The sequence below is a fragment of the Apostichopus japonicus genome, chromosome 9 (assembly GCF_037975245.1).
Source record: "Apostichopus japonicus isolate 1M-3 chromosome 9, ASM3797524v1, whole genome shotgun sequence".
NCBI classification, from domain to species: Eukaryota; Metazoa; Echinodermata; class Holothuroidea; order Aspidochirotida; family Stichopodidae; genus Apostichopus; species Apostichopus japonicus.
Genome location: NC_092569.1, coordinates 12530685 through 12553883, shown reverse-complemented (window position 1 = coordinate 12553883; position 23199 = coordinate 12530685). Strand labels below are relative to the sequence as shown.

The following is a 23199-nucleotide window of genomic DNA, read 5'->3' as shown; positions in this document are numbered from 1 at the left end:
GTGAATACCCGCACAAGGGGAACTATGAAATGTTGACTTTTTAAATATGTGGGAACTATAGCCTGATCCTCACTAAATGGTTAATTGAATAGTCTTCTTGACCTAATGGCATTATGTTGAGAATAAAGCAACTATGATAAACTGTCTGCTATTCGGTCCAATGTAACCTTTGCTTGTACCATCTCCATCTTTATATTTCAGAAAAATGGCATCCAAGAATTCTTTCTTTACACCCTGAGACACTTTGATGATTTTACCATTGCCATTTGTTTATTAATTCACACCCCGTAAGGGAAGAGCTGGTCAAATCCAAGGTTAATCTAGGGAGCAATGACAAGATATTACATTATTGAATTGAATTGATCATGCATACATCAAATTATATGTAGGCAAACAACATCAGTTTTTAAGGCCCTCGCCCCACCACCCCCCCTCTCCCTTACTGCCTTGTGGGGTCATCGTTGATAATGTCATAAATCTATAGTTACTTTCTTTCTTAGCTAAGCTAGTCATGTGATAAACTAGATCATTATACTTACTTTGAGCCCACCTGGTCTATGAGATAAGCGACCATAACTTGCACCGACTTCTTTCTTGATGATATGGTCACGTGACCATCTTCCATCTCCTCCAGCAAAATCTTGCCAAGGTGTCTGTGTTCCGAGATGTTTTGCTTGAAAATCCTGTCAACAAACTAAGTAACAAACTTCACTTAGTTAATCATAAATTTAGTTAATTTGAAATTAGCAATTAGTTTAAATATTCAGTTTTTCATTACCCTCAAGACTCTACTTAGCCCATGTGTGTTTTAAATATCCCTCATGTAAACCTGAGTTGTAAAGTCATCAGCCCAAACAGGTGTTTTATTTTGATGAATTTGAAGTTCTCCAGCATCAGGATTACTAACAGCTATTTTATGAAATCTCATTCAACAAGTTTAGCAGTGAACTTGAGTAAGTCTAACTAGGAATTTTTCTTCAACGACCATCGTCAATTGGAATTTAGTGTGTAAAATGGATGGATGTATTCACGTGCTACATGTACGAAGGTTTTCCGTAAGCGGGGCGTATGTCACGAACTTAATCGTTACCCTTGTATGGCCTACTTATAATTTCAGCGTTATACAATAGGTCAGAAATTAAGCACACTAACGCAAGTAAAACCAGGTGGAAAGTTAATTATATGACTTTGTTGATTGATTGATTGATCCCCTATTTGAAACCCTATTTTATATTTAATGTAACGGTATGAAGTCTGAATTTAAAGTACAATCCATATCCGAGTTACCTCGATTTGGCCTGATTAATATTGTTACTGGTAGTAGGCTACGGTTAAATTATTAAGGCCTAAGTTATAGTAATGGGTTAGTTTATCATTTTAACAGCATATGCTAAATGTTCAATAAAGATTAAACCTCACCAGGTCACTTGTACGTTACTTTGTTCAAAGTGGCTATTCTTACAACTGTTCGTAAGAATAATTTCCGATTACGCATGCGCAGTTGCTATTTCTATGACAGGAGTACTATTTTTACAACCAGGAGTAACAATAATTTCCGGTTAGGGTTAGTGTTAGGGTTAGGATTGGGGTTTAGGGTTAAAGTTAGGGTTAGGGTTACCCCTACTACATGCGCAGTTGCTTTATTTACTTTACTGCGCTTGAGTTCGCCTTTGTCGTAAGAATAGTTTATAAATAATTGTTACGACTAGTCGTAAGAATAGCCACGGCCTGCTTTGTTAGTGTTGCGTTGGACCTAGCCCAAAGCCTACGTTATAAGTTTATATATATATTGACAATAACAACATACCCTTGCCTAGTAGCCTACTACAACTACTCATATAGTACATATGGCTAGTATGTGATTATTCGACTTATTAAAGATAGATTGACTTACCTTCAAATAACTGTACAATGTTTTCTCCAAAACCATGACACTCCAACCAGTTTTGGACAGACATCTTCAATTGCCTCAGGAAAAACCTCTGCGTGGTTTCGATTGAATTGTTTTGCGATATTGCAAGCATTATACTGTAGTATGTTATGTAGGAAAATTGCCTGTCATATAATAAATCAAAAAGGGCGGCAGCATTCGTCAATGTAATTGGCTATTCACATGTCAACACATACTTATTATTCACTCCGCGTCAAAGAGTGATCAGAGAAATAACTGGAGGGACTGAACACCAACAAATTTCGCTCTTATAGAGTGAATTTTGGCTCTTATGGAGAGACAGAATCACTCTCAGTTAGGTGAATTTTTCACTCTTTTTTATTTAGAATGTAGGGGTAACTTATCAGAGAACTGAGTTTTGATTGTATCATACCAACATTATGCTACTGAATATGTGGCGCACTTTGTTTTTGTTTTTTCTAGAACGTTTCTCCGGAGCCCCTAACGGTTGTATGTACAGGCACGCTTCCAAATTATAGCTAGCGATCCAAACATGGATCGCTAACATTTTTACGTTGGGTCGCGAGGTGGGGACTGGAAAACCAACAAACAACAGCATTAACGTACTTTACGTCCAATCGATCGCTGATATTATTTCCACCCCCCTACCCCTCCCCCACCCCTACTTTATCTGCAATGAAACACTTAGATGTATGAGACCCTTAAATGTGACGAACGGCAATTCTATTTTGGATTATGCTCGCTATCATATGCTCGAGAATATAGTAGACAGAAAGCCTTCTGCATAGGTTTAGTTTGATTTTGCCTGTTTGTACCATTTAAGAACAGTTGGTTCATTTATAGGTAACATGCAGAAATTCTTCCTTTCAATGTTGGTTTCATTTGGTGAAAATGTGCAGTTTGTGATCGTGGACCACCGTTAACTGCTTCAGTCCGTTCAGGCTGTAGCTACTCCCTGGTCCCAGGGGCGACAATCCCAATTGAAAAGTGAGGGCGTGAACATAAATTACTGAAAATTGATAAAACTGAAGGAGAGTGCGCGTAGCACAAACCGCGAGCGCCTTAGTGCTGTGACTTTATTGGGTGGTGTCTAGGGGTCGTAACAGTGCATTTTTTTGGGCCAAAAATGCCTCCCAGATTGCCGGAAATGCCACTTCCATGGCCTTGTAAGTTGCATCTACACATTCTTAACTTTGAGATTTCATGTTCTAGAAATTTATTCTTCCAAGGAAAAAATGTAAGTTAGAAGAAAATCACTTTGTACCGCTAGGGCATTCTGATGGTAGCGTTGCCTATATAATAAGCTGAGGGGAAGCCATATGGGAAATTTAGGTTTAAAATAATTGTTATGTTTGTGTTATCATTATTTGTTTTTTCATGCCAGGAAAGGACTTATTTGGGGGGGGGGGGGGCGGGTGGGGGAGAAGAGCTGAGTGGTAGGGCCGTGTAGAGGATTGTGACTCAATATTCTTAGTTAAAACATTGGGACAATGATAAAGGGGCTAACAATGAAACTGATAGGTATATATATAAAACATATAGTCTTAATAAATATATTTATGAACCGTATAGTTTCACATTAGACTGCTACACTGTTCACAGTGCTATTGTTACTCTGACCAAACTCGTGAAAACAAAACAAAGCAAACGCACGGTCATCACCGCCATGCCCCCATCAATCACCCCTCCACCCCACCCCACCAATTACCCACCACCTGGCATCAGTTAACTTAACCACACATAAAATATTTTGTGAACATATATGCATAAAATACTAAACTAGTACTTGAGGTATAATGAATAACATGGTTATAACTACATCATGACTATAGCAGCTTAGCACCCATGGCTTTGCACCGTATATGTATCTGTCTCAAAACTCCTATGAAATATATAATTATATGAAAAACGATTCAAACTATCATGACTGGCATTGCTAACCCAAACTGAATGCACAAAATAATGTACATAAAATTTGATATTGCTTGTACGTGATAAAACAACATTTATACAATCATTTAATTTACGCTATAAATGAAATCCGTAGTTCCTACTTTTCATCGGGGTATGGGGGGGGGGGCAGCAAAATGTTTGAGCTCCTTTTATAAGATACACCAGTCATTATGAGCCTCCTAGGCCTAGCGCCTACACGAGTCAGTCACCAAACCTGGGGGACATTATATATTTGAGTCCCCAACCCCTCAGAAAGTGGGGTTGGGGTGGGGACGTGCCCCTTGTCCCTTCATGATTGACGCACCTGCCTGGTCCATCAATGAGGATACCAATCGGGAATAGGCAAACAAGCAGAGTCGACCAGAATGTAACTATCTGTCTTAATCGGAAGCACATGCACTCTACAGAACTATCGAAGTTTTATATAAACCCCTGCCATAATGAGACGTACAACATTTCACTAACTCACAGTGCATAACTGCTTCAAATTTGGGTTATTCGAAGTTGTATGCTGCCCTCACTTAGAGATCATTCTTGTAGAGTGAATCGCCTTCTTTTGAAATGTGCGGAACAATATTCACACAAAATAAAATCAAACATTTACTTTTCAGAATGTTTCCATTTTTTTTTGTAGATAATATATTTTCGGGGGAGGGGAGGAGGTGGGGCAGTGCCATCATGCCAAATCCTTTCAATGCTTCCATGCATTTTGTTGATCAGTTAATTCATGTTACGTAATAAAATAAAATATCATGGATCAATTAACATATTTTCAGTATTGCGTTGCAAACCGCTTCCAAAGGGTCCATACAAATGTGTTTTCTCTTTCAGATTTAGTTAAAAAGTGTATTACCGTTCTGTTTATTAAACATTCAGCGGGGCATGTATTTCCACACTTACGGTAGCATACGCCCATTAAAAGCCCCATTGACTTACACACTAAATCACAAAAGTAATGTGGTCTCTAAGTCTAGATAGAAGTTTTCACTAGCTAAACGCTACCCATCACCGGATAGCTGACAAGTTGGCCTTTCATGGCACTATCAATTTTCCGTACCATGACCATGAAGATTTTTTGCTATCCGAGCCGGAAGTTTTCGTCACTTGTAAACAAACCTCTTCACTCAGTGGTAAACAAATTTCCTACGCTGCTCCCGGGAGGCCTAAAGGGGTCTAAAATTGCCTCAATTGACCCAATTTTCTCACCACATGTACTTCCATTCATGCTCTTCAACATGCAAGCCACAAAAAACTAGATTATGATTGATAACAGGTCACAAAAGATGTTCTCCCGCTGCTTTTTGGCACTTTTCCTGAAGGAGAACAATCGAGCGGATTGATATAGACTCTAATAGGAGTATGCCACCTTAAGTGAGAGTTGAATTTTTTTTATCACCAAAATGATACTTTTCATAGTCGTCACCATATAAACCACAACAGAAATCTATGCAATTATCATTTTAGGTCCATAAAGATGTATTTCAGAGATTTCAGTATGCACGGTGCAGTGTGTAAATACACATATGAGCAATACTGTGTAAGCAGTAACCAGGTCTATGTCTGCAACAACACTTCCAGTCACCAATTTTGATAAGCTTGACCAATTTGGGTGCATCTATGATTCTTGCAGGTATTATTGGTATCCCTGATCACAGTCCACTTGGTCTGGCTTGCCCTACCTGCAGAAACATCATCCATAGAAGTGATAGCGGTGAGGGCTTTTTCGTCTCTGGCTCTGAAAAGTGATGAAAACTACTTTTGTTTAGCTCAGCAGATTCCTCACAAACTGACCCACAGGACATACCCCAATGTATTCCTGAACTGTTTGGAACATGTTAAACTGATATTGCATGTCACTCCAGTGCAACTGTTAAGTTACTAAGAATAAAAGAAGAGAATTGAAGGTGTTCTTTGCCAAAACTGGATCATCGTGATTTGTAAACAACAGCCTCACTGTAACAGTATTACAGTAGTCAAAAGGAAAGCTTACTGGAATGCTATCTAGATACACTGTTCACCTCAATAGCACACCCAGTCCATTTAAAGGTTTGTGCATAGGTTGTAACAATGTATTAAAGACAGTTATAAGAGAAGAGAGGTGGATAGGGGGGCATATTTCATGATAAAACATTCAAATCTGTTGCTCGGCAAAGAACAACAACGTCAAATTACCTTATTCTCCATTGGTGGCAAGCACTGGTTCCTATTAGTTACTAGAGCAGATCTCCCATGGAAGCATCAGGATATCTCTTTCTGCTGTCAGAGTTGTTTAGGATTCGTTGTTACCTGATCTAACCAGTTGAGTCCATTGATACCACACCCATTCAAAGTATATAGCTGTGCATGCTAAGGACTTAGCACATCAACTTTCTCTGAAAACTGACAAAACAACAGAAAACTAATGAGGAGTGAGTAGGCTCAAAAACCCCTTGGTGCACATATGCAGGGGCAGAAAATGCATACCTTTGTGGATTATTTGCTAAATAAGACTCAAAATATTCTCTGTGCAAGGTATTAGCACTCAGCAGCCACTCCACTTAGGATACAGACCTCATACAACATTGTGCTACAGCTGGTGTAGACTTGGTCTAGGATACTAACGTAGCGCCATTATGAACCTGAGGCCTAGGCCTAAGCTAACAACATTAGGGGTATTTCATGCATTGAAACTGAGTTTTTGTCCTTAGTTAAACACCAGGTACTTCCAACTTTAGCAAAAATAACCTAAAATATGATTACCATGTACTTTAGGTGCCCACAGATGTCAAATTTCACTGAACTTAGTCGTTCACGTCACACACACTGCAGGCATTTTGGTCTGATTCTGAAGGATTTTGAATTTCGTGCATTTGGCACCTACTTAGCAGATTCAAGGCAGGAATCATACTACAGAAGCTTTGGTAGGTCAAGGCTTAATGACCCAATAGTTTATTGGGGAGGAAAAACTGGTCAGAAATGCTCAGAAGGCTGTTCTAGTCTACTGTATAGAAACGCACATGCTCTTTGTGGTACTTTAAGGCTGTAATACTAATTTATGCGTAAAAATCAACCAAGCTTGAAATTTTCTGACGTTTGCTTGAAAACCATTTTTACACACCATAGCAACTACTTTGAACCAAAATTGGGACTTCTAGCACTTAAAATGAAAAATTTGGCATTTTTGCCTAAGGTAGCATACGCCCATTAAAAGCCCCATTGACTTACACACTAAATCACAAAAGTAATGTGGTCTCTAAGTCTAGATAGAAGTTTTCACTAGCTAAACGCTACCCATCACCGGATAGCTGACAAGTTGGCCTTTCATGGCACCATCAATTTTCCGTACCATGACCATGAAGATTTTTTGCTATCCGAGCCGGAAGTTTTCGTCACTTGTAAACAAACCTCTTCACTCAGTGGTAAACAAATTTCCTACGCTGCTCCCGGGAGGCCTAAAGGGGTCTAAAATTGCCTCAATTGACCCAATTTTCTCACCACATGTACTTCCATTCATGCTCTTCAACATGCAAGCCACAAAAAACTAGATTATGATTGATAACAGGTCACAAAAGATGTTCTCCCGCTGCTTTTTGGCACTTTTCCTGAAGGAGAACAATCGAGCGGATTGATATAGACTCTAATAGGAGTATGCCACCTTAAGTGAGAGTTGAATTTTTTTTATCACCAAAATGATACTTTTCATAGTCGTCACCATATAAACCACAACAGAAATCTATGCAATTATCATTTTAGGTCCATAAAGATGTATTTCAGAGATTTCAGTATGCACGGTGCAGTGTGTAAATACACATATGAGCAATACTGTGTAAGCAGTAACCAGGTCTATGTCTGCAACAACACTTCCAGTCACCAATTTTGATAAGCTTGACCAATTTGGGTGCATCTATGATTCTTGCAGGTATTATTGGTATCCCTGATCACAGTCCACTTGGTCTGGCTTGCCCTACCTGCAGAAACATCATCCATAGAAGTGATAGCGGTGAGGGCTTTTTCGTCTCTGGCTCTGAAAAGTGATGAAAACTACTTTTGTTTAGCTCAGCAGATTCCTCACAAACTGACCCACAGGACATACCCCAATGTATTCCTGAACTGTTTGGAACATGTTAAACTGATATTGCATGTCACTCCAGTGCAACTGTTAAGTTACTAAGAATAAAAGAAGAGAATTGAAGGTGTTCTTTGCCAAAACTGGATCATCGTGATTTGTAAACAACAGCCTCACTGTAACAGTATTACAGTAGTCAAAAGGAAAGCTTACTGGAATGCTATCTAGATACACTGTTCACCTCAATAGCACACCCAGTCCATTTAAAGGTTTGTGCATAGGTTGTAACAATGTATTAAAGACAGTTATAAGAGAAGAGAGGTGGATAGGGGGGCATATTTCATGATAAAACATTCAAATCTGTTGCTCGGCAAAGAACAACAACGTCAAATTACCTTATTCTCCATTGGTGGCAAGCACTGGTTCCTATTAGTTACTAGAGCAGATCTCCCATGGAAGCATCAGGATATCTCTTTCTGCTGTCAGAGTTGTTTAGGATTCGTTGTTACCTGATCTAACCAGTTGAGTCCATTGATACCACACCCATTCAAAGTATATAGCTGTGCATGCTAAGGACTTAGCACATCAACTTTCTCTGAAAATTGACAAAACAACAGAAAACTAATGAGGAGTGAGTAGGCTCAAAAACCCCTTGGTGCACATATGCAGGGGCAGAAAATGCATACCTTTGTGGATTATTTGCTAAATAAGACTCAAAATATTCTCTGTGCAAGGTATTAGCACTCAGCAGCCACTCCACTTAGGATACAGACCTCATACAACATTGTGCTACAGCTGGTGTAGACTTGGTCTAGGATACTAACGTAGCGCCATTATGAACCTGAGGCCTAGGCCTAAGCTAACAACATTAGGGGTATTTCATGCATTGAAACTGAGTTTTTGTCCTTAGTTAAACACCAGGTACTTCCAACTTTAGCAAAAATAACCTAAAATATGATTACCATGTACTTTAGGTGCCCACAGATGTCAAATTTCACTGAACTTAGTCGTTCACGTCACACACACTGCAGGCATTTTGGTCTGATTCTGAAGGATTTTGAATTTCGTGCATTTGGCACCTACTTAGCAGATTCAAGGCAGGAATCATACTACAGAAGCTTTGGTAGGTCAAGGCTTAATGACCCAATAGTTTATTGGGGAGGAAAAACTGGTCAGAAATGCTCAGAAGGCTGTTCTAGTCTACTGTATAGAAACGCACATGCTCTTTGTGGTACTTTAAGGCTGTAATACTAATTTATGCGTAAAAATCAACCAAGCTTGAAATTTTCTGACGTTTGCTTGAAAACCATTTTTACACACCATAGCAACTACTTTGAACCAAAATTGGGACTTCTAGCACTTAAAATGAAAAATTTGGCATTTTTGCCTAAGGTAGCATACGCCCATTAAAAGCCCCATTGACTTACACACTAAATCACAAAAGTAATGTGGTCTCTAAGTCTAGATAGAAGTTTTCACTAGCTAAACGCTACCCATCACCGGATAGCTGACAAGTTGGCCTTTCATGGCACCATCAATTTTCCGTACCATGACCATGAAGATTTTTTGCTATCCGAGCCGGAAGTTTTCGTCACTTGTAAACAAACCTCTTCACTCAGTGGTAAACAAATTTCCTACGCTGCTCCCGGGAGGCCTAAAGGGGTCTAAAATTGCCTCAATTGACCCAATTTTCTCACCACATGTACTTCCATTCATGCTCTTCAACATGCAAGCCACAAAAAACTAGATTATGATTGATAACAGGTCACAAAAGATGTTCTCCCGCTGCTTTTTGGCACTTTTCCTGAAAGAGAACAATCGAGCGGATTGATATAGACTCTAATAGGAGTATGCCACTTTACGAAATAACACTGTGCTGCCCTCGTTTTGCGAGCTTTACGTATGGTAGGATGCTCCATATAACCACCCCGTTCACTTACACCCTGAACACTAAATGTGATCTTTAAGTCCTTGCAGAAGTTTCCACGTTGACGATTCATGGCACCGTCAAGTTTCCGTATCAGAGCCCAAACTTGTGAACTAGCCTGTTTACTCAACAGTAAACATTATTGTCGTACACTGCTCTTGAATGTCTTATAATGCGGTCTAAAATTGCCTCAATTTCCCCAAAATGTTTCAAACCATGTAATGCCATATATATCTACTCTGACATCCAAGCCACATACAAAGAGAGATCCATTTCGACAAGGGATCTGGAACAATTTGTTCCAAGCTCAATAGTTTGCCAACGTATCCAAAAATATGTTATTCTGCCATATAACTGTTCGGGTTCATATGAACACTAGATGGAGTATGCCACGGTTTGATGCGGGTTTAATTTTTATTTTCGCTGCTGTCGGATTCATTGTATGAACGCGACGCACAAGGTGTGCAAGTAATATCAGGGTCAATCTAGGGTGAGTGTTGGGAGAGGGTACTATAAAGGTGTATATATATATATATATATATATATATATATATATATATATATATATATATATATATATATATATATATAAACATAGGGCAAGCTTACCAAGGACATGGAGAGGGTAACAATGGAAGAAATATAGTGGTGGGTAAACAGATAAATAGCATGGAAATGGGTATCCGTATCTGTCTGAGGTAGACTGCGGCTCATGTCCACTCATCTATACCCCACAGTCTCCTGGAATTTTTTCCTCGAGCCTTTTGCTGCTTACATCTGTTGACGACTGAATACTTTACCTGTATATGTGCAGTGTTCCATGTTACTGTTTGAGTCTTTATTACGTAATCGCTTTCCCGACCCCCCCCCCCGACGGAGCTACGTGAACGGGTTCTATCACTATAGGCCTACACCTAGGCGTATCTATAACAAACACCATGCAGTCGTAAGCTTTCCACTGGTAGAATTTTTCGATTAAAAGACAGGAAAGCTAATTCGTGGAAGACGCTTAAAGGATATGACTTAATGATATGACGTAACATGTAAGTCTGAGAAGAAGGATCGAATGGAGGTAGAGGATGGTTTTTAAATACCTTTCTGGTCAAAACACGGTCTCGGTCGTTCCCCACCTATCAACCCAAAACCAAAACCCACCCCACCCCTCACCGATTCCATTAAATTACTAAAGAAAGACAAAACCAAGTGGAGTAACTGCCAATGCTTGGAATTCCCAAAACCAAACCATTCCCACGCCCTCACCGATCTAATTCAATTACTAAAGAAGGAAACAACAAAGTGGAGTAACTGCCAATGTTTGGAATTTCGAAATATAACCTATAGTTGCTATAACTTAGTTGTCGGGATAGGAGGACAGTGTGTATAATCTCTCAAACTACCCAAGTGCCACATCCTCTTTCATGGCTCCTGCATCATATGAATCATAAATGTTGTTTCAAGTATACATATCTCGTTTATCACTGATGAGCAGGAGGCATGCGAAATTAATATTTACAATTCCAAACTCCCCGTTGCCGATCAGATGCCCAATCAGAAGAACATTGCTACTACCAATCCTCAAGTAACATAGTAATCTATAGGTTTCGTGACCCATTGAGCTATTGCAGACTTAAACTCTATTTCGTACAGCAGCTGACGTGAAGCATAAACTACAGACTGGTATTCACACATTATGTAATCTTAGAATCATGTTCCCGATAAATGAATGTTCAGTAAGCCTTCTGCTTCCAGACACGTTTACAAACGATTGCAAAGAATTGTTATACCGAAATAACTACATATCACAAAGAATGTGATACAAATCCCCTGCCGCAGCACACAGCCCGACTAATCTCGGTCTACTCAAGTAGGAAACACCCACTAGGACCAAGGAGATTACTTTTTCAACCCCCCCCCCGCTCCCACAACCTCTCCCCCGTAGAACGACTACAGGTGGTACGACGGAAAACGATTAAAGACAAACCCACCAGAAAACTGTTAAACTTGATATGTCCCAAAAGGACGAAATAGTTTGTGAATTGGATTTTTTTTTGTGATGTGTTTATCTTTAATATGTAATAGTACTGTTTGTTGCTTTAAATTAATAGTTCCAGTGGTGGAAACCGATATACCTAGTTTTAACCTTTGTTTTATGCCTACATCTTTTTTCTTTTTTTTTAAATGAATAAAAGTAGACTTACGATATTGGACGTTATTTTTTTCTCAATTTGAAATGAAAGTTAATCGATTACGTGCAGGAGAAAGACGAAAATTTTTCGTATATTGAAACAATTGAAATAATTGAAACAAAAGGACCAGAGAAAGGGGAATAACACAATTATTCTGAAAAGGATCATATATCGATGAGAAAACTATACCATGGACGTAAGATTATCGATTGAAATGTTCCAATTTAAGCCAATAAAATTAATAACAAGTCATTGAACGGATACGAAATTGAGATGATCGTCTCGGCTTATCATAATATACTACGTACTTTAGTGCCTTGCGGTTGAATCGTTTTTCTAAACACGTTACACATTAAGATAAACATGAGTTGCAGATTTTCTCCGTTTACTTATAATACTGATGCTACACAGTGCTGAATATGCATTAGGAATATGTTAAATATGATTTGTCGTCAAAGATATTATTTTGGTTTTCAGAATGGCTTCCTCGGGGTTGATAGAAGACATCATTCTGATTTCGAAAATTTGCTTACCGTAAAATATGCACAGGTGTTATGTTTTCAGAAATTTGTCGATGAAAACTAGACTATACCAGCTTTGGTATACTACTTTGCCCTCATTTGTTGATAATATTGGCGGCGGCGGGTCCAATGCTCATTCCCAGCGGGTTTTATTTATTTATTTACTCTCTGTGACACCTACCTGATTACATTATGTTATTATTCAAATAACTGAAATTGATCGTCAATATTTGTAGTGCAAACTGTGTCACAAAAGTCGTTAACATATATATATATATATACAGAGAGAGAGAGAGGTAAAGGTGTACAGGTCATTCTAATCATTCGTTGAAAGATGAAAAGCAATATTTGCTGAGACATGCAGAGTTAATCAAAAGATGTTTGGTCATAACGTACTCGAAGTGCATGAACACATGATCGATCCGGGCCAAAAAAAATCGATTCACCTTAGGAAAGAATAATCTTCCCTTTCGCCATGAAGAGCGATCGAAAACTCATAAAATTGATACCGAGATGTGCAAAATTTCTAATCAAGGTACCGCCTAATATTATAGCTTGAATAATAATATCAGCACATTGAATATACTGAAATTTATTAAGAAGAGCGAGTTGTTTAAAAACTGAAATTAAAGCAAAGAAAATCGATTTTACCATATTACTGAAGATATTATGATTTTATTGCAAATGATCACGTCTTTGCCTTCGAATGGACATTGTTTGTGATTTTCAGCTGTTCGCTCATCTACAGATGATTGTGCTTTTTTTATACTCATTGAATATTGCTTGTTCCATAATATATACATTTGTGTTTATAGCTGTATATTTACGAGCAGTATATAGATACAGTCTCGAGGACAAGTTTCAATTTACAAGGTTATGAATACTGAGAAAAGAAAGGGCCTCTTTTAATTTCATATATACAATGTGAAATGATGACCGCCGACGGACGGATGTATGCTCGAATGAATAAAAAATCGTTAGTATTGGCCCTCGAAAGGTGGTCATAATTTCAAAGGTCAAACAGCGTCCGACTGATTAATGGAAGGCCAACCTGAGACAGGAATCGTATTGAAATAATCATTCCCTGATTTACCGTCCCTCTCCTCCGACTTTTGACGGAGGTGGGATGCGTGGACACTCCCTACTTCACCTAATGGAAGGTCATCCTGTCACAGGACTCGTAATGATCTAATTCTTCCCTGATTGAACGTCCTTCTCCTCCGACTTTTGATGGAGGTGGGATGCATGGACACTCCCTACTTCACTCATGCGCACGTCATTAAATGTCCTTTACGTTTAATACTGGTCATAATTTCAAAGTTCAAACATCATCCGACTGATTAAGGTAGGGGACTTTAACCTAATGGAAGGTCATCCTGTGACAGGACTCGTAATGATCTAATTCTTCCCTGATTGAACGTCCCTCTCCTCCGACTTTTGACGGAGGTGGAATGCATGGACACTCCCTACTTCACTCTTGCGCACGCCATTAAATGTCCTTAGGTTTTTGTAACCCTAGTTACATTTCCATTTTGGGGGTCATTTTTCCAGTATTAAGGTTGACAAGGTGCATGAATAGTATTCTGAAGATTAGCATCCAATTTTAATAATTTTAAATTGGCCGTTTAAAGGTGATTTATTTGACCACATAAGATGTTTAGTAGCTCTGTTTCTTATTGTTGATGTCACACTTAGACGTCAGTTAAAGATTAATTGGTGCTTTCCATTGTTCAGTTGGCTAAGATGTTCCAATACCCTTCACAGTTTGTCACTTAAAGTTATATTCTGGTGGTTGGAGTCGATTGCTAACAAAACTTGCCGATATATTCTGCATATGTAGGTCAAAATGTTTAGATGATTATCTAAACATCTCAGAAAATGCAAAAACAAATAGATCTGCATATGCCTGTAAATAGCAGTATTGTATTGCGCGAGAAGTTCTTGCAGTATTAGGAAGAACTTTGCACATACGCAGTATTGTAGTGCGTGTGAAGTGCTTGCAGTATCAGGAAGAACTTTGCACATACGCAGTATTGTAGTGCGTGTGAAGCGCTTGCAGTATCAGTGAGAACTTTGCAAATTCGCAGTATTGTAGTGCGTGTGAAGTGCTTGCAGTATCAGGAAGAACTTTGCACATACGCAGTATTGTAGTGCATGTGAAGTGCATGCAGTAATAGAAAGAACTTTGCAAATACGCAGTATCGTAGTGCGCGTGGAGTGCTTGCAATATTAAGGGAAGAACTTTGCAAAGATCCGCATCTATACACCGACCGTAAGACCAACGTAAGACCGTGAGACCTGGTGGGCCCATATGAACCACTCCTGTCAACAGTCAAACGTCCGAAATTGGCGTGGTTTTGCCACGTCACAAGGCATGATAGCATCTCCAATGTAATACTCCAGGGCATTGAGGGCGGTCGCAGACGAGGACGTCAGAGGAGAAACTGGTCCGACAACGTGTAGGACTGAACCGGCTTGGACATGCCAGACCTGCTCGCCACTGCTGCTAACAAATATGCATGGAGGACGATGTCAGCTGCAACCGTTATGTCTCCCCGACAACTTCACAGTCATGGGACTGAGTGAGTGAGTGAATATTGTAGTGAGTGTGGAGTACTTGCAGTATAAGGAAGAATATTTCTGCTGTTCATGGTGTTATATTTTGAGCAGACAACCCACCAGGGAGTAAGTCATATAGGTACTTACAAAGTGAGGGCGCTTGTGAGCGCCTTGACAGGTTCAGAATAAGTTGGCTACGCAGCTGCAGCCTCTGAAACTGCAAATGTACAGAGACTATATGAAACTTTTAAGTTTCAACGTCCAGTCATGTAGTTTTCATTCACTTATGCCAATATTGTAGGGCGCACGCGCACTACAATAAATACACTGAGAACACCCAAATGAAGTGCCCAAATATATATATACTCGGTGAATGGAAAAGGGGTCACCGGTCATGTAATTTTATCACGTAACAGTACTACATATTCGTACGAACGCCCTCACACGTTGGCGATATTGCAGCCTCGCATCGGAGACGCTATAATGGAAATGTTCTTAGAAAGAAAATACATGTAGCAATATTGCTGCAGACTATTGTTCCAGAGGAACCCACTAACATGAATAAAGGCATTGTGCGTTTCAACTTTCATTTTAATCCACTAGACTTTCAAAATTATCAAATCTAAATTAATCGATAACATTCTTTACCACTACGAGTAACTGAGCTTCGTGAATTGATTTCCTTCGAAAAACTAAAAACAAGCAGGTGGTCTTGTCGATCAAAAGTATTATTGCAAAGTTTGGAAATTGTGACTTGAACGCAATATTAAATGATAATAACTGGTTGATCGTGCTATCTGAAGTTAGAAACAAGAGGCGAACAAGTACACTCAGATCGTGATTCACATGGAATTGTTCGTATCGCTATCACAGATACTTCTTAGTTCATTGAATAGGTTTCAATAGTGTTAAGACTGTCAGACAAGTTACACACTGAACATAAGATGACTAGTAGCCGTTTTTCTATACTGCTGAACGTGACGTTAACGTTATGCAGTGTAGTTGATGCCGTAGGTAAGTAAAATTATATTTGTATGCGGTAGAGTGTGTTATTATATAGAGGCCCATTGCATGTCCACTAATTTGATGATGTTTCAATTAAACTGACTTTCTCGGTGGCCTGATATAATGCACGACTTTCATAGATTCCTTGTGGTAATTCCGCGTAGTATTATTATGCACTCTGCAACAGTGCAATTCATTGTTCACTGTCATTGTAACGTGTGATAGTTCGGTGTTTCAATCTGGGCCGTTATATTAGAGGATGGTTAATTCGTGTCGTATCTGATCTCAGTTTCATATTATTCCATTTTACTGAAATTAAATTCAAGTAGGTATATATATATATATATATATATATATATATATACACATATATATATATAAATACATATATTGTATGTTTTTCTCTTCATAGCTCCTCTGATAGATTTATGTACTTTCGAGGAAATGTCTTCGCAACAGTCTCAAATAAGTAAATGCCCTATGAACATGGTAGTGGGAAACTGCACCTGTCTGGGAACTTGTGTAGACCCTTTTGGTTGCCACGGAAACTGTACCGATTCTGACATCTGCATTTGTCCACCGGATGGATTCTTGATGAACGGGGAGGACTGTGTTCCCATGGAAGACTGCGGATGCTATGTTGAAGACGTTGGGATCTTGCAAGTAAGTTAAATTTATATAGTTAATTAACAGACTGTTCAAATTCAATCACAATCAATAATAATATCTACGTTAAAACTGGCTTATAAAATGTCCAACCGCATCAGCCAAACATAACAATTAAGATGTTGGTGAGCGTGGACATTATTGACGACCAACTGCATGTCCCTCTCATGAAGATAGGATATGACAAGGGGGGGGGGGGCACATATGTTGAATAATTGTCACTTATAACATTTGATGCGATATTTCCAGAATCCATGGGAAATATCTATAAATGCCCGTGTGGCTGTCATAACAGTTTAAAAACGAAAACATAATTTCACATACATTTTCGAAGTTGATCTTTTCATATGGTACCACGTTACTTGGAAATTGGGGAAAGGAGTAAAGTGTGAGCTTCTTCTTCCCTTAATGCTGAAATGACTGTATCATCTTCCCCCTCCCCCACCCCATCCCCCCCATCAATACCAACTGTGGGTATTTAATCGCAGGGTTTTTTCTCCCTATAATATGAAGAGGTCAATTAAAGAATGCGCGGGTGCTACAATGTAAAAAAAGATTACTGTTGTAAGAAGACTCATATGAGGATCTTTTCGCTCTTCCATGATAGGTTTGGTAATCGAACTAAACGCTTCTTCCTTCCATTTTATACTAAACACACACACACAATTTAGGTTACGGCCTTTCCTTTTATCATTCCCCTGCAGCAGGGGGAAGTCTTCATAAACAGCGACTGCTCGATGCGGTGTGTATGTAGTCAGGGAGACTTGGTGTGTGATTACGAATTTCGATGCAGCGATAATGCAACATGCCAACAACAGAATCTCAACGATGTACCATGTATTTGTAACGATGGTTTCTATGGCAACGGATTAAATTGTACTTTGGCTCTCGACTGCGCTGACTACCATAATGCTGGATTCGTTGAAAATGGTACTTATCTGATCACGCCGAAAAACTGGACAAGAGGACCATTTGAAGTCTACTGTGATATGGCTACCTCGGGAGGTGGCTGGACGGTGAGTACAGCTTCAATCGTCTTGTATTCATAATTCTTGTCTGTCAATCGTGAATGTCATGTCAGGAATGTTTCATTTGGGATCACTCATCCTCATGCAATGCTGCCCTTTAAGATTTGTTTTTCCTTATATCTGCCTATTGCCACACTGTTCTGGGTTGACAGTGCAAAAAAAAAGTTATATTGCAGCCATTATCTAGCTAGCTTCTGGAGACATGGTCCCGTTTGTTTAAATTTTGCAGTGGCTATTCTCGTTTATCAGCTTCTCGGCCTTTGGCTAAGATCATGTGTAGTATCTTTTTTCCCCTTGGAGGGGAATCGTGATACACACCTGAAGATGATCACACATTCACAGTCTCGAGAAAGGGGGTTGGGGTTGAGAGCGGATCAGTCGTTAGGTTGTTTGGTTTTTCGTTCCCAGGTTCTTTCCTGGGTGACTTTTCTTAAAAAGATTTTTTTTCAGCATTATGTAAGTCTGTCTGTTAATATCTCCAGCCATGTAACTTTGTGTATTACGACTTTTCATAGTTTACCTTGACTGTGTGATTTTTACATTTCCGTATAAGTTTCCATGTTATTATTGGTTACTATTGAATATTGCATAATGTATTCCGTTCGCATGTCTCAATAAAACATTCACTACGTCATAACACTGATGTGATACTCAAGGCAATATATATTTAACGAACACATTGTCGAGGGGCGGGGTGGCTGGGTGGGTGGTGGGATGGTGGGGTGGGTGAGGGTTGGCCACCTTACAAGCTCACAACTCTTTCAATTATACTCTTAAATCGGGTTCTGCTTATAGTTATCGTTATACTATGACACACATCGTTACATGTTTGAACGTAATTTTCTCAATGTGTAGGTATTTCAGCGTCGGGTTGACGGATCTGTCGACTTCTACCTCAACTGGGCTGATTATAAAGAAGGCTTTGGAGACGAAGACCAAGAACATTGGCTCGGAAATGACAAAATACACCTTATTACTCACCAACGAGAGTACAAACTCCGTATTGACTTATCAACTGATGATATGCATCATTACGCAGAGCATGACATTTTCAGAATAGGAAACGAAGAAAACAATTACACCCTGACGGATATTATCCAAGGAACCGGATCTGAAGGTTTGTAATCCTAGCTATTGTACATTACTAGATTAGTTACATTAGGTATGTAATGCTAGCTATTGTACATAACTGGATTAGGTTTGTTATGCTAGCTATTGTACATTACTATAGACAATTTACATTACTATAGACAATTTACATTAGGTATGTAATGCTAGCTTTTGTACATCAATACAGTAACTGACATTATGTTTATAATGCTAGCTATTGTACATTAGTACAATTATTAACATTGGGAATGTTATTCTAGCTCCTGTTCTGTGCAGCGACGTAGCCAGGAATTTGATAGGGGGGGAGCACTTTTTGCGATTGATATGGATTTTCAAAGTTGTAGGCACGACTATCTGAGCGGAGTGCCACCATCGGTTGGCGCGGAGCGTACAAGAAAATTTTTGGTTTTACAAACCCCCCAGATGGCCGGAAACGGCCCTTCCCGAGTGTTCATTCTGGTTCCCTGGCCTCTTGCTATCTTGAGACACCTCATTCAATATCAATTTTAAACCCCAAAAACAAATGAGTTAAAATAGTACGTAATTCACTACTACATTATATTAGTCTACATAATGTATTTAAAATTAGCAAGGTACATGTACAGAGTAGTCTTACGTTTCAACTTCTGATACTTATAGATACAAAGATAGGCCTGAAATGTCTTTGATACAACTATAGCATGCAGTAATTGTCTTTGATACAACTGTAGCTATTAAATGTCTAATTCAATACTACATAATGTATTTAAAATTAGCAAGGTACATGTACAGAGTAGTCTTACGTTTCAACTTCTGATACTTATAGATACAAAGATAGGCCTGAAATGTCTTTGATACAACTATAGCATGCAGTAATTGTCTTTGATACAACTGTAGCTATTAAATGTCTAATTCAATACTACATAATGTATTTAAAATTAGCAAGGTACATGTACAGAGTAGTCTTACGTTTCAACTTCTGATACTTATAGATACAAAGATAGGCCTGAAATGTCTTTGATACAACTATAGCATGCAGTAATTGTCTTTGATACAACTGTAGCTATTAAATGTCTAATTCAATACTACATAATGTATTTAAAATTAGCAAGGTACATGTACAGAGTAGTCTTACGTTTCAACTTCTGATACTTATAGATACAAAGATAGGCCTGAAATGTCTTTGATACAACTATAGCATGCAGTAATTGTCTTTGATACAACTGTAGCTATTAAATGTCTAATTCAATACTACATAATGTATTTAAAATTAGCAAGGTACATGTACAGAGTAGTCTTACGTTTCAACTTCTGATACTTATAGATACAAAGATAGGCCTGAAATGTCTTTGATACAACTATAGCATGCAGTAATTGTCTTTGATACAACTGTAGCTATTAAATGTCTAATTCAATACTACATAATGTATTTAAAATTAGCAAGGTACATGTACAGAGTAGTCTTACGTTTCAACTTCTGATACTTATAGATACAAAGATAGGCCTGAAATGTCTTTGATACAACTATAGCATGCAGTAATTGTCTTTGATACAACTGTAGCTATTAAATGTCTAATTCAATACTACATAATGTATTTAAAATTAGCAAGGTACATGTACAGAGTAGTCTTACGTTTCAACTTCTGATACTTATAGATACAAAGATAGGCCTGAAATGTCTTTGATACAACTATAGCATGCAGTAATTGTCTTTGATACAACTGTAGCTATTAAATGTCTAATTCAATACTACATAATGTATTTAAAATTAGCAAGGTACATGTACAGAGTAGTCTTACGTTTCAACTTCTGATACTTATAGATACAAAGATAGGCCTGAAATGTCTTTGATACAACTATAGCATGCAGTAATTGTCTTTGATACAACTGTAGCTATTAAATGTCTAATTCAATACTACATAATGTATTTAAAATTAGCAAGGTACATGTACAGAGTAGTCTTACGTTTCAACTTCTGATACTTATAGATACAAAGATAGGCCTGAAATGTCTTTGATATAACTATAGCATGCAGTCATTGTCTTTGATACAACTGTAGCTATTAAATGTTTAAGTTAGCCTAATAAGAGAAGGCGAGAGGTATCCGACGATTGCAATCTGTTGCAAATTTCTCAACTGTTTTCTCAACTGAAATATTATCTGCGTAAACGGGTTCTTAACTACATGTTAAAAAACTGAGAAGATCGGATCCTAATCTTTTTCGGCGGGTAGAGTGTTGAATGAAACGGCACGCGATAGAAATGACAGCCTAGATGACAGAAGAATAGGTCACCTAATTTAGCCATATTCTTGCTACGTTCATTTCAATAGTTTGTCCTGTCTATAGACACTTAAACTCGTCCAGCAAGCTTATCGATTTGAATTATGGGTGTTTTTTAAAAAAGATAACTTGGCCAAAAAAAATGTAGGCCCGGGCCTACAGTGCTACATACTGGCAACGCCCCTGATCATATGATATCATAATCAGCAGATTTTGTTTCCTGTTTGAATTCTTTTACATGTTCTTTTACATAATAAATCAGAAAGACAAACATATTGCTCTTTTACAATTTTTTCCAGTAGGATGATTCTTGTTTATTGTCCAATGTCTGGACTTTAATACATTTGACGAACTTAACTGATGGACAATATAAACTTTCATATTTTGTAATATTGCCAGATATGCAGTGGCCTAAAAACAAATATCGTTATCGCAGTGTATTAGCAGTGTAATAATTATTACAGGAAGTGCGTATCACGTACGATTGCTAGCTTAGCTTCATAACATGCTGTTCGTGCAACACCTTAGGACGACTCATAGAACGAACGTTGTTGTGCATACAGGTCGTGACATTCCATAGAGTGCGGTTAGGTATAGGTAGGCAATATATATTTTATTACACAGTGGCCAACTGTAGGCTTGTAATTGGCTATAAGCTAAATTTAGCTAATTGCATCTGCCAAACTAAGTAAGTAGTTGAATCAGTAGGCGTGAATGTTACTACGATTACAATCGAGTTAACGGAGCTGACGAGTATTCAAGATCAAAAGAGCACTGACAAAATACCATGCTAAAAAACGACAGTTTAAAAAAAATCGACACTGAAAGGGGGGGAGCGGTCGCTCCCCCTGCTCCCCCCCTGGCTACGTCCCTGGTTCTGTGTACATTAGTAGATAAGTAACATTATTATTATTATTATCCCACGTTTTTCGAGACGCTGAACAAAAATCACATGAGAAATATATATATATATATATATATATATATATATATTTCTTTTTAATTTTCGTTTGTTTTATTCAAGTAAACAAAAAATATATTTATGTATTTGTTTATATAAAGTTGGTTGTATGTTTATAAATATATATATATATATATATGTGTTTATATATATATATAGAGAGAGAGAGAGAGTTGGTTGGTTGGTTGGCGTCTATCTTGGCGCAGAGTGCTCTAAGTCCAGTGGACAGAGCGGAATATATGTTGAAGTACAACTACTAGTGTTCCGCTAGTCTCAACTAGTATCAACATATATATATATATATATATATATATTAAGATTTTCTTTTCTTTAGCTCGTCCCTCAATGATATTCAACCTTGGTGCGCCATGGTCTACCAAAGACCGAGATAATGCCGACAATGTCGAAGGGACAAATGACTTTGAATGCGCTGTGGAGAACCACGGAGCCTTTTGGTACGACGCGAGGAAATGGTGCAGTCTTTTCAATCCCAATGGCCAATACAATGGATCCGAATTGAAGGGTATTTACTGGAAGCTGCTTAGTGAGCACCGTTATGTTGTTAAATTTGTCGAGATGAAATTGAGACCATATTGACTTTATAGATGTTTACTTTTAGTTGGAATCTTTTGAAGATATCAACACTCGTCGATCTTTGTAAATATTCTGTCCTGTAACTGTTGTTACTTGAAGTATTTTTTTTTTTTAAAGCATGTGTTTTAAGGATCAAAACAAGGACTAACATGGGCCATGCATGTGTGGCAATACAAATGGGACCCCAGGGAAGAGCTGACTTCAACACGAACCCAACCAGGGTGGGGTGGGGTGGGTTGGGGGAGCTGGGATGAGACAAATTGCTATATTTGGCACCTCGTGTTACCAGAATACTATGGCACTTTCAGGCTTCCGTTCCGAGTTGTTAGTTTGGTGGGTACGTATTATGAGATGCCTCAACAGTCCTTTCGGTGGCTCCGAAGGTATATGTTAAAGGAGTGGGGCCATCTGGGGACATCTGGATCTCTAAATGATATAAGCATGTAATTAACTAGTGTACATGGGGTCCAAT

The 23199-nt window shown here is 38.4% G+C and overlaps 2 protein-coding genes and 1 long non-coding RNA gene across 8 annotated transcripts in view; 1 reads left to right on the top strand and 2 right to left on the bottom strand.

Moving 5' to 3' along the window:
* The window catches only part of LOC139974309 (uncharacterized), a 44563-nt gene that overhangs the window by 2435 nt on the left and 18929 nt on the right, over window positions 1-23199 (bottom strand). Inside the window, exons 1-2 of one of the 5 annotated variants that reach the window (XR_011795441.1) lie at window positions 1895-2076; window positions 551-694 (exon numbers count right to left, since the gene is read on the bottom strand). The exons of 2 other annotated variants lie outside the window; for them this stretch is intronic. Coding sequence is in view for 1 of the 3 variants with exons in the window: in XM_071981341.1 (XP_071837442.1) it covers window positions 540-694; window positions 1895-1930 (191 nt within the window). In the remaining 2 variants the exon portion in view is untranslated. Of the gene's footprint in view, window positions 1-539; window positions 695-1894; window positions 2078-23199 lie in introns of those variants that run through there. 2 more of the 5 variants (XR_011795436.1, XM_071981341.1) reach the window with 2 other exon arrangements.
* On the bottom strand, window positions 5545-9747 carry LOC139974081 (uncharacterized). 2 transcript variants are annotated; one of them, XR_011795385.1, is made up of 5 exons: window positions 8873-9747; window positions 8306-8505; window positions 6605-7868; window positions 6038-6237; window positions 5545-5600 (listed from the first exon to the last, which is right to left on the bottom strand). It is a non-coding gene; the product is annotated as an uncharacterized lncRNA (long non-coding RNA). The 2 variants fall into 2 exon arrangements; XR_011795384.1 differs by having other exon boundaries at window positions 7813-7868.
* Window positions 16727-22896, top strand: LOC139973155 (fibrinogen C domain-containing protein 1-B-like). The gene is made up of 4 exons (XM_071979624.1): window positions 16727-16771; window positions 17479-17790; window positions 18658-18919; window positions 22468-22896. The coding sequence occupies exons 1-4, from the start codon at window positions 16727-16729 to the stop codon at window positions 22728-22730; spliced, it is 882 nt and encodes a 293-aa protein (XP_071835725.1). The 3' UTR covers window positions 22731-22896.

Bases quoted from the DNA above. Each gene is read 5' to 3' on its own strand.
- LOC139973155 (XM_071979624.1), top strand. From the start codon at position 16,727: ATGGAAGACTGCGGATGCTATGTTGAAGACGTTGGGATCTTGCAA. The intron at 16,772-17,478 runs GTAAGTTAAATT...ATTCCCCTGCAG, and splicing joins AAGACGTTGGGATCTTGCAA to CAGGGGGAAGTCTTCATAAA. The intron at 17,791-18,657 runs GTGAGTACAGCT...CTCAATGTGTAG, and splicing joins CCTCGGGAGGTGGCTGGACG to GTATTTCAGCGTCGGGTTGA.